This window comes from Carassius auratus, unplaced genomic scaffold, assembly GCF_003368295.1.
Source record: "Carassius auratus strain Wakin unplaced genomic scaffold, ASM336829v1 scaf_tig00214951, whole genome shotgun sequence".
NCBI classification, from domain to species: domain Eukaryota; kingdom Metazoa; phylum Chordata; class Actinopteri; order Cypriniformes; family Cyprinidae; genus Carassius; species Carassius auratus.
The window spans coordinates 193,845-213,701 of NW_020527879.1; the positions used below are offsets into that span (position 1 = coordinate 193,845).

General features: G+C 36.4%; 1 protein-coding gene across 1 annotated transcript in view; it reads right to left on the minus strand.

Annotated features, from left to right (window-relative positions):
* The window catches only part of LOC113093301 (cadherin-13-like), a 283,704-nt gene that overhangs the window by 80,088 nt on the left and 183,759 nt on the right, over positions 1-19,857 (minus strand). The window contains exon 8 of the mRNA XM_026259099.1: positions 3,591-3,769. Coding sequence (XP_026114884.1) covers positions 3,591-3,769 — 179 coding nt within the window. The remainder of the gene's footprint in view (positions 1-3,590; positions 3,770-19,857) is intronic.

Here is a 19,857-nt window from a genome sequence, read left to right on the forward strand (position 1 = left end):
TTTATATGCCGTTTATTTTTCATTTGAAGCTTGTAAAATGAGCCTTAAATTGCACATTCTGTCTGTAATCACTGCGCTACATTTGTATATTTGTTACAAACCCAACAAGCTTTAAAATTCACACTTTGAAAATAGATAGTAAATAGATTATATGATATAAAAATAGGTCTAAGAGCTTGAAACAACATTCACACAATTACTGTTTAATGTGCCATTGAGAGGTCCTAATATCTTGTTCCTTTTCAAAGACACACACACATTTCGTGTTTAGCTTATCTCCAAAACCTGAGCTACTGTACCAATCTAGACAGAATTTAAGACAAGATAGGTCTGTTCCTAATGTGAAGATGGAAAAATGCTTTTTCTTTTGGCCAAAATCTAAGGTTGCATTTCATGTAGGTAATCCAAAAATGCATTACAATTAGTGTTTGGAATTTTACAATTATATATTGGAAATATCTATCCAAAATGGCAGAAGAATTTACAGAACAACTGTTTCTGCCACAAGATGGATAGATAGATAAATAGATAGACAGATAGACAGATGTGTGACTTATATATGTTTTTTTCCTCGTCGTGACGTATTTTTGGACTGATGCGACTTTCAAACTCAGAATTTCAAAAAGTATTCTAAGAAAAGTATGAATTCTGAAATATAAACTTGCAATCGAAAGAAAGAGGCAGGAGAAGAAAAAAAGATATACAAGAAGAAAAGCCATAATTGTCAAATATAAACTTCAATTGTGAGAGAAAAAAAAAAGGTCTACATTTTTAGAACAAAAGTAAAAAAAGGTGCAATTACCTTGACGGAAACAGGAATATATGATTCAAGCTAAATTTTTATTCTTATCGGCATCATTGGTTTAATAGAATTCTGATGTCAAATTCTGTCTAGGTAGACAAGCTGGCATAAAGACAGCTCACTAGGATCCAGAACAGAGCTCTTATCTGACCACAGACTGGACATCAGAAGCAGGACTTTAATGATTAGACATAATCCATAAGAAGAGTGCCAGAATCAGACACTGCGCATACATTTTAAGATGTCTATTTTGTGTTATTTGGGCTTATGAAAGAAAGATGGAGCTACTCTGCCTGTCAATCGGCTGTCAGATTTAGTGGCAGGACTCTGATTGCCAGGACCTAGAGCAGATGCACAGTGGGTAGCCTGTGATAGCAGACTGACCACAGAAGTTGGTTAGAAGAGGTCGTAAAATGACCGCCCCCCAAAGCAAGCCTGCAATCTGTCAGCCAGTCTAAATAAAACTCAAAACTAAACTTCAAACAGAATTCCAGACTTTTATGATGTTCATGCCAACTTTAATGATGTGTGAGAAATGTGTTGATTAAGCAAACGAGTTCAGCAATACCAGTATTTCTTCTTTCAATACTTAACTACATTCAAAAGTAAGTACTCACACACACACACCTAAGCAGATGCGTATGTCTACACAGAGCCCAGTTAATCTTCAGAAAGTTGTGTAACTTAAACACTGAGATCATTTACATTACTGGGTATTCCTTGCCAACAGGGTAAGAGTTTAGGATCAGTGCTTCAGATCAGAGGAAGAGATCAATCCATGACAGATGCATGTGAACATCCTTCGTATCTTTTTGAAAGGGCATCTGCTTTCTACTGCACATGAACAGGCAATAATTTAAGAACTGGATCTGGGTTTATATAAGAGCTTTTGTTTTTCCAGTTAATTATAAATTATGTTCTGCATAGTTGAGAGTTACTATGACATAATATTGCTATTTCTGACAAATGGGCTCCACATGATAAATCTGATCTAATGCGAAACATCAGGTATTGTACCAGAAATTTCGAAAACCGAATTACAAACAAAAAGTCACCCTCGACCTGTCAAGAGAGATTTGTACGCTGAGAAAACTCTGTTCAAGACATATTTGCAACCTGTCAAGTTAATAGCTGAACTTGCCTAACTGACATTATTGTTGAAATAGTTTTATGTAAGTATGCATTCAATTAATTAGGTCAACATGTCCGATTCTTGTGAAACATCAAGAGCTGTGTGCTGCGTTCAAGTCTTCCTGGGAAATGTCTACCCATGAGCTGGGAACTCTAATTACAAAGCAACATACATTTGGCTTTACTAGTGTTGAGAAATTTTGGAGTGTAGTGTGTGAACTCTAAAAACATCTCAAAAGTACATTTCTGGTGAAGAAACATCTCACACCTGCCTCCTCAACACAACTGAAATCCCCTGGAGCTCATTGTGTAAAACATCTGTCACATATATGAGATCAACTGCAACGAAGCACAGACTCGTGGGAGTCATGCAGAGATGTCACACGTGGTGTCAGCAAGACGCAGCAGTGACGGTGAACGTTAGCGCAGTTTGTCAACATCCAGTGTTTCGCTCGGAAGAAATCAGAATAAACAGCCACATTCAGACACCTTTCATGTAACATTTCAATTACAATGTCAGCTCGACTTTCAAATGGGCTCTGGAACGCATGCAAACATGCATTTAATGATGGCTTTGCTCTGTTCCAGCTGAGGGGTTTTCTACTGGCCTTGTCGGACACAGATGATGTTGGTGGATAAGTGTGTATAACCTCAATTAAAGCATGCTCTAAGTGTCTGACAACAGCTAATATTCCTCTTCCAGCAGCGGGCCGAATTGATGTTCCTTCATTCGTCACCCCACAGAAAAAGCAATCATGCTGTTGTCTCGCTCTGCTTAGGAGCTGGAAAGCGCTGCCTCCAGTTGCTCATTAGCATGCACCGCTAACACTCCTTGTCCTCAAGATACCGGAGCATCTTCCCTGCGTTCATCCAACCTCCCGTCTCCTAACAACATTAAAACCCCTTAATATGTAGAGGAACCTGCTCTAAAGTACTTGCTCTAAAGGTGTCTTGAGGATAGTTAAATATTAAAACACACCACAGTTATTGTTTGTCCCCTCGGATTTGCTCCCTCCTGTTTGCTTGCTTGCCTTTAGAGCTCGGTTTGAACAGAAAGCCTCCATTCTGTTGGCCCACCTGTTAGGGGTTTGACTCACAAAGCTTTAAGGAAACATCCAGCTGTGTTACGAGATCTGGAAGTCTTTGAACCGTTCAAATGGGTATTTTTGAAATATCTGTGGTACATTTTGTAAACGCACCATCGGTATTATATGAAAAATTGATTTGCAGACATTAAATAAGACCTGGGCTGATTGACACGCTGAAGCAGCAGTGTAAAAATATATTTAGGAGGAATAGCTTCCCTATCATGTACGATTAAGTTACAAATGTTTGCTTAGAGGTTTAAACCCAGTGCTAACTTTACTAGCATACTGTAAACTTGCTGTAGCCCATCAAATACACACTTCTAAATGCCAGAAATCTTAAAAGATGAATACGAAGTATTTCAAAACAAAAAAAGAAGGGGAAACTTTTTTACAATAAGATTCAATTTGTCAACATTAGTTCACAAACCTAAAGCTAAAGATGTTTGAAGTACACCAATGTCTAAAAACATCATACAAATCTAGCAGACAACATACAGTGTGCCATTACTTTTTCCATATCTAACATCCATTCAAGAATAAAAAAACAGGCACTCAAAGAAAGCATGTACCTCTCTATCGAGCTGGTGGGGTGATATCACGGTGACAATGTCACCTCTTTCCGGGTCGATGTAGAACATATTGGGTGAAGGTTTATCCGGCAACTGTCTCATGATGATGTAACGCAACACAGCGTTGTCCGTGTTGGGATCGTCTGCGTCGTAAGCCGTCATGGTCATCACTGTAGTGCCTGCCAAAAACAGTTGAAAAACCAATGAGTTATAATGGAGACAAATGGGCAAGGTGCTACTCGGTTTGGTGCCAACTATATCCTTAAGGTTTAATCTTGTTTTGCAATTTCTCATTAAACCGCACTGCTGAACGGAACTGTAATCGATCGAACTCTGCGAGTCAAGCAAGTGAAGATGACCCACTTTGAATCGGGCTTTAGGGCAGAAATGACAAAAGAGCAAAAGTCTACCTCTATGTTACAAATTCCCCAGCACATCCCAGTTCCATATTATACTGCATCCAAAATAAGGATGCCGTTCTAGGCAGATGAACTGTAATCCTAGTCCATTCTTTATATATCAGCTCAGACATGGCCTCCGGAATGAACAGCGGGCTCGACAGTATCCGGAGAGAGGCTGATATCTCAGTTCAAGTAATGCCGTTCATCTATTTCATTTTTCCCTCCGTCTCATCTGAATGTGTTTAACTGTAAAAGCGGGCCGCAAATTGAGCTAAAGCTTCTCAAAGTCACAGTGACCAGACAGTGACACGAGGCTAAGTCATATCTCTCTCCTGAAGTTAATGGCTTCCATCGCTGACGTTAACCTCCGATCAGCCTTTACGAGAGCTCTCACACTGTACGGCATAAATCCAGAAGGCAGACAAATAAAAAAAATAAATGGGGGGAAATATGCAGACACCCTCAAATAGGAATATTAGCATTTTAAAGTAAATGAGCAACAGGCAATTATAAGTAATTAATGGAGAAGTGAGTATCTGCATGGGGAGAGAGACCGTATTAGGCGGTGGTTAAGCAGTACACCTCTATTGATTAATTACACATGCTGAAGTGCATAGCAGGCTCTCTCATGACACCACTATCAGAGGGACTGGTTCTACTTCCCTGTTCGGTTTCACCAAGTTATACGACCTCTGTGTTCGCAAAAACACTAATTGACACACATTTGAGTGTGCACTGAGCATGGCTACACACACACACACACACACACACACACATGCTCATTCAAAATACAGAAAGACAAGCACCCAGTAAACTCATACTGCAGTTTACGAAGGGCAACTTTGCATTGAAATTAAGTTAGAAAACACTGAAAGTTTTATTACGAGAAATGTATAACATTTATGTTACAAAGACATTCTATTTCAGATTAATTATGTTCCTTTGAACTTTCCATACTTTCCATATCAAAGTATAATAATATATAATAATTGCATGCACCTGTATTTTTCCTTCAGAAACCTCTAAACACCAGGAAAAAATACATTTGCTTCAAAAAGATAAAGTTCCTTTAATGTCTTTTCCTTAGAGCTCAGTAAAATTATCGACTGTAAATCCTCCCAAAATAAAGTACTGTAGCACTGTGCACCAAAGAAAACAACTTTAGCACTATTGCTTTTCTAAGACATTTAACTTTTTTTTTTTTTACTTGTCAGTGAATACTAGTCCTGTCCAAACAGGGATTTTGAAAAACAACATTTTGTTTGCGTATAAAATACATTCATAATCAAGAAATTTAACAACCGAACAGGTATTTGTGAAAAACGGCACAATCAACCTAATCACCACAAGACCGCTTGATTCTAAATCACAGTTCAATCTGGTTCCTGTAGCTCTATTAACCTGTTCTCCTCCTGCACCCTCATAAAGATCAAAAAAGCCTTGAGGTATTTAGCGCTCATCAATATGAACCATGACAAAAGCCATCAGCTTCCATCAGCACACATATAAATCAACAAGCGGATCTAATTGGCTGATGGGAAGGGCCAGAAAGTGAATGCAAATCACCGCTACGCAATTATGAAGCAATTATGTCAAAGCTGAGCCCAATTCAGGAGCTATTGTCTTCCTTTATGAAGTCCATACTCTCCTCAGCGCCAAGCCGGAATCAATGTTAACTACATTGGAAGGTTTAATGGGAGGACCTGAAATGACTAGACTTGAATCTGTGGGTCTCCATTACTGTATTATCAACTCTATTCATCTAATTGGGACTATGGGATTAGTCAGAGTGAGGACTTTTTCTTTTGGCTCTTTTTTCTCCCTTTTAATTCCACCATCTTGTCACACTGAACAAGAGGGGGAACACTAAAACGAATAATGCCTCATAAAATGCCTGACTTGAGCGGTTAATTTGATATCAGGCCCTGTCTCTAACTCTGCATTAACTTAGGCTGAAAACATTCATTGGCATGCTGAAAAATCAAGCACAGTATGAACAGGCAGATAGAAGATGCAAAGCACAGACATTGCCATTTGCACTATATAAATATAAAAAATATATATACAAATATATTAAAAAATTATATATATATATATATATATATATATATATATATATATATATATATATATATATATATATATATATATATAATATACATTTACATACATGCATAGAGATTTCTAAGGGATGTGTGAGTTTCTTATGTTCACCAAGTCTGGATTTATTTGTAAAAAAAAAAAAAAGGCAAACTGTAAAGCCAAGTTCACACTACAGGATTTTAAGCCCAATTTAAGAATGATTTGCAAGTCAACGAGCTCGCCTTCAGGTTGGGCTGTGATCAGGGGGAAAATCTTTGGGTGATCAGTTCTTCATAATCTCTATGTGTGAATTATTTAATGACGCATCAAAGAGAATCGCTGACGCATCACCAACACAAATATTCCACACGTATTTGCCCATACATACCTACAGCGCTGTCTTTATCTGTTGCACACACTGTTCTAGTCTTCTCATTCTTTTGCTCTCTGATATAGCAGAAGAATGTGTTGTTTGGAAGATCAAGGCATTTTAGTGGGCATCTCTGCCTTCTGACAACAGCTGAAGCCTGGTGGGTGCCAATCACACAGACCCACTCCAGATCTGAAGGCAGTGGATTACCATCCAAAACCGTGTGCTCCTCCACAGGGTGCCTTCCACATCAACACGGTCCCAGCTGCTTAAAATCAAGCACTAGCGAAAAAGCTGGGACCTTCAGTTTTTGTGGAGGAGATGTTTTACATAATAACTCGAAGTGTCATGCCATTAAAAGGGCATATTTATCCTGATAATGACAGTTCGGGCTTAAATGCACAAAAGTCAGACCATTTTCCCTTCAATCTCAATATGTTTCTCTTGTTCCCTCTCAAACTATCTCAGACGAACTCACTAAACAGTGTTACTTTAGTTATTTCAGCTTAAAAACTATATCTCATACAAGTAATCTCATAAATGCATACAATCCAGTTTAATCAGGCACTTAATATGTTAAAATAGTGCTTTTAAATTTATGTTTTAATCCAAATCATGAATTTATGTGGACCAAATGTTATATAATGATAACCTTTGTGAATAAAGCAAGATTTCCATACATTATATTCTTCTGTATTTAATTTATATCTAAAAATGTAAATTATTATTATTATTATTATTATTTTGTGCATGTCTTTTCACATAATAAACTGTTCATCCATAATTTAAGCAAACGCATTTAGACTCAGTTTGGATTCGAAAAATCTCCTTATTTGGATGGAAACACACTATTAAATTTATTTCACCACAGAAACATTCTTTCAGTGTAACTGTGTTTATTTGCTATTTCCATCTTAAATGAAAATCTCTGTTGAATCGATTTTAGTTTCTTAATTAAATATATTGTGTATATATTTTTTTAAATATATAAATGGATTTTGTGTAATGTATAGGCCATAATTTTTTTTTAAATAAATAAATAATAATAATAATAAAATCCCTATAGAGAAGTATGCAGGAACATAACTGTATTTAAGTTTATTCATAGCAAACTTTTGGCTTTTTAAGTGCGAATTAAGTTGTGTGAATTGCAGTGGTGAAGCAATCCAATAATAGTAAGCCAGATCCCTGACAACCTAGCAGAGAACAGCAAATCACATTCAGTGCTAATTTTGCAGGAACAATTGCATTTTTAACAGTTTTATAATTTGTTCATGTGCTAAAACACAAATAGCATGTGACTTTTTTTTTTTTTTTAAATAACATAACCACCAACAACACCAGCACAATTTATATGAATATTCTGTTCTCAGTTAAACATGAAGGAAGTAAAAACGTAAGGACTACAGTGCGCTAACACATATCCAGTGTCACACGTGGCACATCTTCTATTATAGACATCCAGGGAAATCAATATGACTTCAGGATCTCATTCACACTGGGGAAGCCAGCGCATTGTGTGATGGGCTTTATAATAGGAAAAACGGAGAAAGATTGAGACAGGATGAAATAATGATGGAGCAGGTGTGTTTGAGCGAGTTATCGTACTTGATACCTAGAGGAAGGGCGAGAGGTCCGCAGGGAAAACAGACAATGAAGCTGCTGGACAAGGGATCACAACGCTATCTTTTGACTTCGGCTAGGGTTAAAGTGGTCAAATAATGAGGATAATCTCTTACCAAATTACTTTTTTTGTTCAGGTGCGGATGGAGATTCTCTCTATCAAGGACACGTTTGAAACTTTGTGGTGCACAAATTGGTGTGAGACTTCAAAAACCACAACATTCTAAATAGTGTTTTTTTATAGTCCATCTCTGCTACATAGCAACAGAAAAGAGTGTTGTTACCCTTCATTTCGTGAGGCAATTCAAAAAATCTAGTTGTTTTGGAGGAAAAATTGTTGATAAATAGACTGGACAATGTGGAATGGAGCACTGTGGTGAAATTTGTGGCCTTCTTGGTCTGAAAGACCCAGCTTGCCTGTTCAGGCTTAAAGGCACCCAAGTAAAATTTGGGGGTCTTTCTAAAAGAAGCTGACAGGCATAGTTCGGCTATTCGATTTTCCCATTGTTTCATTACACCGTGGTGAGTAAGCACCATTTTATAAAAAAATGAAAGAAAAAAAAAACTGAACCACTGGACATTCAACAATTTACTCATTCCCTCAAAGTTTAGTTCCATATCAGAAACATTGCTGAATAAAAAAACACTCAAAACTTAGTTGTTTTGTAAAATGCTGCTCCTAAGGAAAGGAGAGCTTTACCTATTTACTCACTTACATATAGAGATATTTTGTAGGTTACACATTCACTGTTCATCTAGTAGTCCCCAGCTGACACTTCATTATTACGGTCAAGGAGATGGAACAAATTAAAGAACGATAAAGAATGATATCCCTTCAATATATTGGATTAAAGGAACAGTTCACCCAAAATGACATTTAAGTCAATATTTGCTCACCCTCATGTCATTTAAAATCTGTATGGCATTATTTCTGCCAGCCATATAAAATATTTGTTTGTGTGCAAGAAAGAAGTCATATGGGATGGTAGATCCCTTAAAGAGCTATACTTTTTGTGTTCCATCGTGCTGAATTTTAAATGTTGTTATGCAATAGTTTTGATGTATTTTAAAGATGTGTGTGAAGATTCTTAAAAAATATATATATATATATATCCTTTTGTGTTATACAGCATGCTGGTTTGGAACAACATGACATAATGAGAGAATTTTCGATGAACTGCTCCTATAAATGCAGAACAGCCATTTACAGAAATTATAATTTATTCATTCTAAAGCACCATTTGTCAGATCCCAAAGGGAAAACCAAAGTGAGTAAAACCACTTTTTGAGAACATTATGGATGATTTACATAAACGGTCTATGTTAGGGCACCAGGAAAAGGCTGTGGACTACCTGCACTTTCATTACTTTGGTATTGTATGTAAATGAGTAAATGCATACAACATGTGCTCATCAAGCCATAATCATTCCCACAAATCACTTATGCCGTTCTATTGTGAGATCCAAACCATCCACTGTGACTGATACACATATAACCTAGACAAAACACAGTTTCTCAGGACTAAAGCTGAAATGCTTCAGGAGGTAAATATTTTGTGTTAAAATGAAATAATAAATCTCATTTCAACAAGATCCAGCATAATAATGCCCTGATATGTAACCTTTTGTTATAAAACACCAGAGATTTTACATTCGATGTCATGTGGCAATCCTACACAGTACAAAAATTGCCTTTCAAAAATGTCTTAAAATCAAATCCTAAACTTGCTGTTTTTATTGTTTTAGCCTCTGAGCTCTGGTACCTCACATTAGATCCCACAATGCACATGGCAAGTAAACACAGAAAACTAATCTGTGTGCCCAGTGGAAAGTTCTATAGTAAACCACACATTGTTCTTTCATCTCATCCTCGTCGCCAGCTTCTTTATTTTTGTTATGAAAGAAGAGAACAAGAGGTAGCACTTATTAACACATGCTGTGTGTGTGTGTAAGAGAGTGGGGGGTATAAAATAAAATAAAATAAAATAAAATAAAATAAAATAAAATAAAATAAAATAAAATAAAATAAAATAAAATAAAATAAAATAAAATAAAATAAAATAAAATAAAATAAAATAAAATAAAATAAAATAAAATATAATATAATATAATATAATATAATAAAATAAAATAAAATAAAATAAAATAAAATAAAATGCATATTTTGAGAAAATAGCATGGAATTTCCTACCATAAAAAAAAAAAAAAAAAAAAAAAAAAAAACATTTCCTGTTACTGATTGGCCTTATTAGTTCAGGACGTCAGTCACAGGAACAATGGTGGAAGCTGATTAGGTTGCAGAATGTCACCCCTTCCTATTAGCAACACATTGTGTATTAATTTTCTATCAAGTACCCCTACATAACATGTTCCGGTAATGCAAACAATGCCAGTGTGGTGGACGAGTATGTGTACACGCAATGGAAATGGATTGGAATGAATAACATCAAATTAAATTGTGTTAATTTAGATAATAAATTTGTTTGTGTCTATGCTTGTATATCTGAGTGGGAGTGCAAGAGTATGTTTACAGTCATGTTCGGATGAAAAAAAAATCTAATTAACACCTCTGTGGGGTCTTGCTGCATTAGCTAACTGTTTCACAGTGTATATGTAAAGCAGCAGGAATCCGTTTGGATCCTGGCAGTGCACAGCATATGTACAGTTTAATGCGCACATCACTGTGGCTAAAACATAATGTGTGTCTTACTATGGCTGTGCTCATCAAACTGTAATGCAGAACAGCAGTTCTCAGTGGGGCAAAATTAATGTTCAAGGAATCACCAAGCAGCAGCTCAGATTCTATCATTCAGTTTTAATATTTGCCTGACTTAATATAAACCTAAACTTCCAAATGCAATCCAATTCAATATAGGCAAGGAAGAGCTGAGTAAACTGTGCCATGGTTTATTTAAACTGTCCTCTAGACTTTAAACAAATTAAATTGAATTTCAGGATGTCTGCTATGGACTGACACGACAAGATATCATTTATAACATAACAACATATGAAGAATGAGTGAGTGAGTGAGTGAGTGAATTAATGAATGAATTAAGCAAGCCAGCAAGCCAATTCCAAAGTGTTATTTCTCACATTTTTATAATACATTTCATTTTAACATTCAGAATATTTAAATGGAATTAAACTTTTTTTTTTCCATTATAGTATTTCATTGAATAAATTATGAAATCTTAAATTGCATTCAATTTTACGCACACACACACATATATATATATATATAATTATTTAATATTATATAATTATATATATATATAATTTGGTAAAAAGTTATCCATTACCAAATAAAAATATATTAACGGATAATCTTTAACAAAATAATTGACTATTATATGAATCAAAACCTGTGTTTTTAAACCTGGATATGTAGATTAACTTAGACATAAAGAAGAATAAATAATATTAATATTAATATTAATTAGTAGTAGTAGTAGTATTAATATTAATATTTATGTTAATATTAATATTAATATTAATACTACTACTACTACTACTACTAATAATAATAACAATTACGTGATATGTGGACTATTTACTTTAAAAAAAAAAAATAATAATAATTCACATTGTTTCTCATGTACATCATCACTCAGTCAAAGGCAGATGAATGTGACGGACACTTTCTAAATATAGTCACCTGACAAAAATATCTACTTTTTTTTTTGCTAATCCTTTTTTTTTCTTTTTTTTTTTTCTGTGGAACATAAAATACGATATTTGAATATTGGTCGTATATTTTGCCTTGACTTCCATTGTGTGGACAAAAAATACAAAGGATGTCAGAGTCGAAACTGGCTATCAACATTCTTAGAAATATCTTATTTGGTGTTCAGCAGAAGAAAGTAACACATTTAGGTGTGGAATGACATGAGGGTGAGTAAATGAGGACAAATTTTACGTTTTTGGGTGGACAGTACCTTTAAGGATGATTTTCTTGTTTCCTTCTTTCTACTGAGCCACCGCTTCCACTAGGAGCTGTAATGGTGGATGGTCTCTGACAACTCATCAGCTGGGGGTGACACACGGTCTTCTGCTACCTGACAGCAGGCAGCAGCCTTATGACACCTTTCTGACAAACACTCACACAATCAGCCGAGAGGTAACACTCTACACTGACAGCCTTATGCATGCTAACACAAGCACACATGGAGGACTCATTGAACACAGACTGGAGACTATAACAAATAGACCACAGCATGCAAAGACACTCTTTCACAGAATCCACTATGCCCCTGGCTGAAAAGTGCCTGGGGATATTCTTTTTCACAGAAAAAAAAAAAAAGTTTCCCTTTGTGAACTTAAAAGTCAAAGTCTTTCCCCACAGAGTCCAAAAAAACTCAAAGGAAAATAAATAATAATCTCTGTCAACATCACGGCTGTCGAAAGTCTAAAGACCGATTCTTTGGATAAAACGAGCTTGGACCATACAAACAAAAATCTTGCTTTCTGAATATGAACACTTCATAAATCCATGATACCATGGTCATTAACATGTAAGAGACTTTTAGAACCTCGCCGCTTTAGGACAGAACCGCAGAGAATAACTGGGCCTGTCAACACTGAATTGCTTTCAAACCCAAGATCCTTGCACTAGAGGCATGTAAAACAAGACAGAACAAAGTAAAAGAAATCCCAGATCTTTACCCGATGCATCATCCTCCGAAACTGTTTACAGAAAGCTTGACAGTTCAGGGTCAGAACCTGGCTGTCTCAGTTACTTCCTGTTGGTTGAGAACCCAGCAATGAACTGTTTCCTCTGGGGCATGTTCTATAAAATGTGCTGTCTGTGTGGCCTAAAGAGCTCAGATGTAGTTCAGGTCCCAGGACTCAAGGAGCTGTCTGCATCAACCTCTTATGGCCCAGTGAGGTTTAAGGTGACGTCTCAGCACACATAGAATTTCTCTGAGGACTGGCCGAAAAGCTGTTTCACCTGAATCTAAAACTGATTCTGAAGAAAGGTAATTTGCAGTGGTGTAGTTTTAGCGTCAGACAACATATGGATCACCCTTAGCAAGTAAAAACAGAGGAAATTATATATTTTCTTTTAAACATGGCTATTAACACTGGTGTGACCTCTTAAAATGACTGCATGTTTTAATGCATACATATTATCCTTATGTCAAGTAACTTAATGCTCTGCACAGTTCAAAATTTAGTCAGTAAGATTTATTATTATTATTATTATTATTATTATTATTATTATTATTATTATTATTATTATTAGTATTAATCTTATTTATCAGTGACGGGTTAAACTAATCAAAAATGACAGTAAAGATATTTACATGTTACAAAATATTTATATTTCAAATAAATGCTGTTCTTCAAAATATCTTGAAAATGTAACATGGTTTCCAAAGAAATACTAAGCAGCTGTTTTCAAAATGTTTAAAATTATTATGAAGTAATAATTATTAAGCGTTTGATCAAATAAACAGCCTTATACTTGGTAGGTATAAGATAATTATTTCAAATATATATATCTTTTGAAAAGTAGTGTTTTTTTTTTTGTTTGTTTGTTTTTTTCATAAATTCCCCAGCATAAAAAAGAGCATATTTAGAATATTTTTTAAATAATGGACCATCCAAAGTGGAAACAATGACTGTGACAGTAGTGTGTTAAAAAACAAAAAACAAAACAACTTTCTTAATTAATTAAATATGTTCATGATCTATGGTACACTTAATATTTAAAGTACCAAAATAATTAGTCTTCTTGCTCAGTAACAACTCCATTAATCTACTAAGGGATGTGGCAGAATTTGTCTTTAGTCTCAAAAACGAATGAATCATTCTGGTCTGTATCAACAGACAGATTAAATCACAAACCGCTGCAGTTTAAAGTCACTCTTTATCACTCTTGAGGAAATATTATCAAAATAATATACTTCAACTGCAATTAAATCTTTGTTTGCAACATCCACATAAGATCTCTTGCTGTGTATTAGAATGCTGACATTTCAAGCATTAAAATTCAGTGGAAAAGCATACAATCCCCACATGGTGATGGTCAGTGAATACATAGGCACCAGCCATGCCGCAGAACCTGATTTTACCAAGTGAGACATGTTCCTGGGACAACATCTTTGATTTGAAGAACAAGTTTATAGTTTTTTTTTTAAATGTATTAGTTTTTTTTTTTAATTTTTTGAGGTCATAACATAGTATTTAGTGTGGAACCATGGAAAATTTAGTCTTAATGCATTGATAACCTGCCCCTATAATCATAATTTGTGTGAAATGTAATGGAAGTTGGTGTTTTACGGTCTCTAGTGTTCATTTTGACTGGAAACTGTAGTGCATAGGTACTATGTATGGTTTTGCAAAAACTTTGGTAGATGCACGTTTTTACAATGAGCCTGTGTTAAAATACATATACACACAATACTTCCGAAACAAGATGAGAAGCGGTGCAGTAATGTGGCCAGGCCAATTTGAGTGGCAGCAGATACAGGAAGACGTGTCATACAGTATGTGCATGTGTGAGTGTTCAGCATCTCCACTCGGCTCAAGCTATACAAAGAGACAGTAGCTGATGGTGCAAATCTGACGGGCCTTTCAACGCAACATCTGCTAGCGAGCTAAACATCATTAAGGCCACGGATCTGACATCCCTGCGGTATCTTCTGCTTTGATGGGCGGCAGCCAGCCAAAAGGACAGCCGAAAACAATAGAAACAGTTTTGAATTTGACATTTCAAGACCCAAACATTTGCATTTAGGAAAATGCCACTCAAACCTAAAGCAAGAGATACAAAATAGTTTAGCTGAATGGATTTCTTGGGGGCAAACTTATGCAACATTTTGACATTTAAAATGGCTTTTTATTTAACTGAACATGAGCTGTATGCAATGTATTTTCATTAATAAGAGAAACACACAAAACCTTTCTTCTCTGGTCTGAATCAATTCAAAAGAAGTTGATCCTTTCACCAGACATGACTATTCATTATCAGGGACGGTCCATCTATTTCACCAGACTGCAAATGTAAGAGAAAACCTATTAGCATGTTTGTTAAAAACATACTCAAAGCAATCAACAGACCAATGATATGAGGAAAGAGACAGAAAAACAAAGGGTGGGAAACATTAAGAAACAGATAAAAAGATAAAAAGACTCTTGTGGAAGAAAAGAGAGAAAAGGCAAGGTGTTGATGAACAGAGTTTAAGGCAGGTGGTGCTAAGTGAGATGTGAAAAAAAAAGAAAAAATAAAAAGGACATTGAGAGGAGGAATTTGATTAAGGGTGTTACACGTGCAAAGGCAGCAAAAATTATGTTGTGTTTATCTCAGTAGCATCCTCTAAGTGCACACCAGGCGACGAATGCCTCAGGTCAGTAATTGAGAAACCATTATGGTTCCTCAGAGATCCGACGCCCAGCATTCAGTAACATTTTCATATCTCACAACGAGTGCAGTCCAACTTACATCAAAGATTGCATTCTACCTGCAAGCTAGAAATTATGTGAGACATTTCTTTTATGAGAAAAAAAGGGTGGAAAACTCATTAACATGAAGGCGTGGGATGAACTGAAATGTGTGTTTAATTTTGGAGAGCCAACAGGAAGCTTGGCGAACAACATGCAAAAAATCTGCCGTCAATTAACGCAATCTCTTAATTAAACACTTTGATAATTGGAAAGTTCAAAAGAACAATATTTTATTTTAAATATATGTTTTTTACAACAATGAAAAGTCTTTATTATCAATTTTGAACAATTCAACACATTTAACTATGAAAAGTAGTGTAGGTCTGTCCCTCGCACAGATCGATTAAACAGGATTTATACTTTGAATACACGGAATATACAGGTGCATCTCAATAAATTAGAATGTTGTGAGTTCATTTATTTCACTAATTCTTGTGTATAAAAGGGGGGGGTGAAATGCTATTTCATGCATACTGAGTTTTTTAGACTGTTAAAGAGTTGGATTCCCATGCTAAGCATGGACAAAGTTTCAAAAATTAAGTTGTAGGTTTGAAGGAGTATTTTTGTTCCAAAAAAACCTCTTCCGGTTTGTCACAAGTTTCGGAAAGTTTTTTTCGAGTATGGCTCTGTGTGACGTTAGATGGAGCGGAATTTCCTTATATGGGTCCTAAGGAACTTCTGCCGGAAGAGCGCGCGCTCCCGTATAGCAGAGCACTGAGAGGCTGAGCACAGCCTGATCAGAGCGAGAGCGTCGCGAAAAGTCACAAAAGGAGTGTGTTTTTGGTTGCCAGGGCAAGACAACCCTGCACAGATTACCAAAAGAGAAACAGCATTAAGGGACCAGTGGATGGAGTTTATTTTTACAGAGCATCAACGGAGTTGTGCATGTGTTTTTGTTTGTTCCCTGTATTTCGGATTGCACATCGTTTATTTCTTAAGGATAATGCAGTCCCAACGAAAAAGGGTCACGATCGTGTGTTGGAACCGCATGCGGTGAGTAAAACTGCTTCAAATATCTCAGTGTTGTTAACTTAGCTATCAGCGCGTAAGCACATCAAGTAAACAACATGCGATGTTGTCATCAAACTGCACTTTCCACATGGACAGCTTAAAAAAAAAAAAAGACGACATAAAGTGGAACTTAGTCATTTTCCAAAACCGCTAAGCAAATATATAAGGTTTCAGTACATACCACATAGAGACAGACGCCTTTGCTGATGCTGCTCTTGTTAAATTTCAGCCTCTGGATCTGTGTCACAGCTTCCAAACGCTATCAAAGCAAAAGCCTACTGACGCTCGTGATTCTTTAGCTCCTCCCACACGTCACGCCTCTAGGCGCGCGTGTTTTTCCGGGAAAAATCGGTACAGACTATTTTTCTCTTATAAATATAATAAAAATAAATACTTTTTGGAGTTATGAAGGATGCAGTACTACTCTATAGGTACTCAAGATTAACAGGATATTGAGTGAAAACGAGCATTTCACCCCCCCTTTAAATAAATTCATTGCACACAGACTGAAGTAGTTTAAGTCTTTGGTTATTTTAATTGTGATGATTTTGGCTCACATTTAACAAAAACCCACTAATTCACGATCTCAACAAATTAGAATACTTCATAACACCAATAAAAAATCATTTTTTTAGAATCAGAATTTTTGGCCTTCTGGTAAGTATGTTCATTTACTTTACATGTACTCGATACTTGGTAGGGGCTCCTTTTGCTTTAATTACTTCCATACCACCACTGCTGAGGTGGTATGGAAACCCAGGTTTCTTTGACAGTGGCATTCAGCTCATCTGTATTGTTTGCTCTCTTGTTTGCCATTTTCCTCTTGACAATACCCGTAGATTCTCTATGGGGTTCAGGTTTGGTGAGTTTGCTGGCCAGTCAAGCACACCAACACCATGGTCATTTAACCAACTTTTGGTGCTTTTGGCAGTGTGTGCAGGTGCCAAATCCTGCTGGAAAATGAAATCAGCATCTTCAAAAAGCTGGTCAGCAGAAGGAAGCATGAAGTGCTCCAAAATTTCTTGGTAAACGGTTGCAGTGACTTTGGTTTCCAAAAAACACAATGGACTAACACCAGCAGATGACATTGCACCCCAAATCATCACAGACTGTGGAAACGTAACACTGGACTTTGAAGCAACTTGGGCTATGAGCTTCTCCACCTTCCTTCAGACCTTAGTTTGCAAATGAAATACAAAACTTGCTCTCATCTGAAAAGAAGACTTTGGACCATTGGGCAAAAGTCCAGTTCTTCTTCTCCTTAGCTCAGTTAAGATGCCTCTGACGTTGTCTGTGTTTCAGCAAATTCCTTGACATGTTTTTGTGTGGTGGCTCTTGATGCCTTGACCCCAGCCTCAGTCCATTCCTTGTGAAGTTCACTCAAATTCTTGAATCGATTTTGATGTACAATCCTCATAAGGCTGAGGTTCTCTCGGTTGGTTGAGCATCTTTTCCTCAAACTTTCTGTTAACATGCTTGGATACAGCACTCTGTGAACAGCCAGCTTCTTTGGCAATGAATGTTTGTGGCTTGCCCTCCTTGTGAAGGGTGTTAATGATTGTCTTCTGGACAACTGTCTGATCAGCAGTCTTCCCCATGATTGTGTAACCTAGAGAGCCAAACTGAGAGACCAGTTTTAAGGCTCAGGAAACATTTGCAGGTGTTTTGAGTTGATTAGTTGATTGGCTTGACACCATATTCTAATTTTTTGAGAATTGGTGGGTTTTTGTTAAATGTGAGCCAAAACCATCACAATTAAAAGAACCCAAGACTTAAACTACTTCAGTCTATGTGCATTGAATTGAATACACAAGTTTCACATTTTGTGTTGAATTACTGACATAAATGAACTTTTCCATGACATTCTAATTTATTGAGATGCACCTGTACAATATGACTTGAATTGACCAAAGTAATATCACCTTAATTTTATGCTTTGTCCTTCTGGAGCTTTACTGGCTATTTTTTGTTTTTGTATATAAAACATGCTCTAAACACATCTGCTGTGTTTCGCTAAAGATAAAGGTCATATGGGTGGGCAAATGATTACAAAATGTTTTTAGGTGAACTATTGCTTTAAACTGCTGGTTTTGTGTGATTAGAGTATTTTCAGAGGAGACCTGGGGAGCCTAAGACGAAGTAGTGTTGCAGTTATTGCCTCTGAAGCTTAGCTTTAAATCTTATTGCTTCCACTGTCATAAGGTCTCGGATTTGTCCCTCAAATACGATGCTTGATGTAGACTGTTTCCTCTGAAAGCAATGCACATGCAGAATTTAAATGAAATGTTATTTTCTAGTTGAATTCCTATGGAGAACAAGAAACTGTTGTATTTCATCTTGCACTACTTATAAGCAGAGATGTATAGTAACGAAGTAGAACTACTTCACTACTGTACTTAAGTACTAAAAGGCGGTATCTGTACTTTACTAGAGTATTATTTTTTTCTCCTACTTCCACTTTTACTTCGGTACATATTTTCGCTGAGTTTAATACTTTTACTCCGATATTTTTTTTATGTGCTGCATCGTTACTCGTTACAATTATAATAATGTTACGAATCATTCCATTACAAACCACTGCCAGAACTGTAGATGGCAGGTTTGATGAAGCTGGCACATCATTGAGCGAATCAAGCGATTAAGAAGACTACGCATGCTGACTGAACTGCTGTGAAGAGAGAGATGAACACCGAGCCGAGCCAGATAATGACTCGTTCACGAGTCAAGAACCGGTTGCATCGGTTTTCGGATGACCAGTAACGTTAGTTCTTTCTGACAGTTCGATTCAATAAACCAGTTGAAGAAAACAGTTCACCGATTCTTTTGCGCTCGATGCAATGGCGTCATTGGCGTTGACTGCACCTGGGCTCATAACATTAACACAGAATCAGTTCAGAATCAATCACCAAAAGAATCAGTTCGGTTCCAGACGCTCTGTGTCGGTTTGCTTCACGCTAAATCACACATGCGCAGTATCATCAGCTCCTCGGTTCACGAATCGGACGCGTCTGACAGAAACGGTTCTTGACTCGTGAACGAGTCATTATCTGGCTCGGCTCGGTGTTCATCTTCAGTTCTCTCTTCACAGCAGTTCAGTCAGTGTACTGTTTGAGTCAATGAATTACTCCGGGATATTTGTTTGTTTTAACTCAGAGGGAGTGTCAGACACATTAAACAAGTTAACAGCTTCATTCATCTGTGGATTAATGCGTATTGGAGACGCGAACTGTTTAATAGGATTCAGTTCGATTTGGTGGATTGTTTCAAAAATCCGGTTACATCGAATGATTAGTTCGCGAACCAGATATCACAAACTGCTTTGTTTTTAACTGTC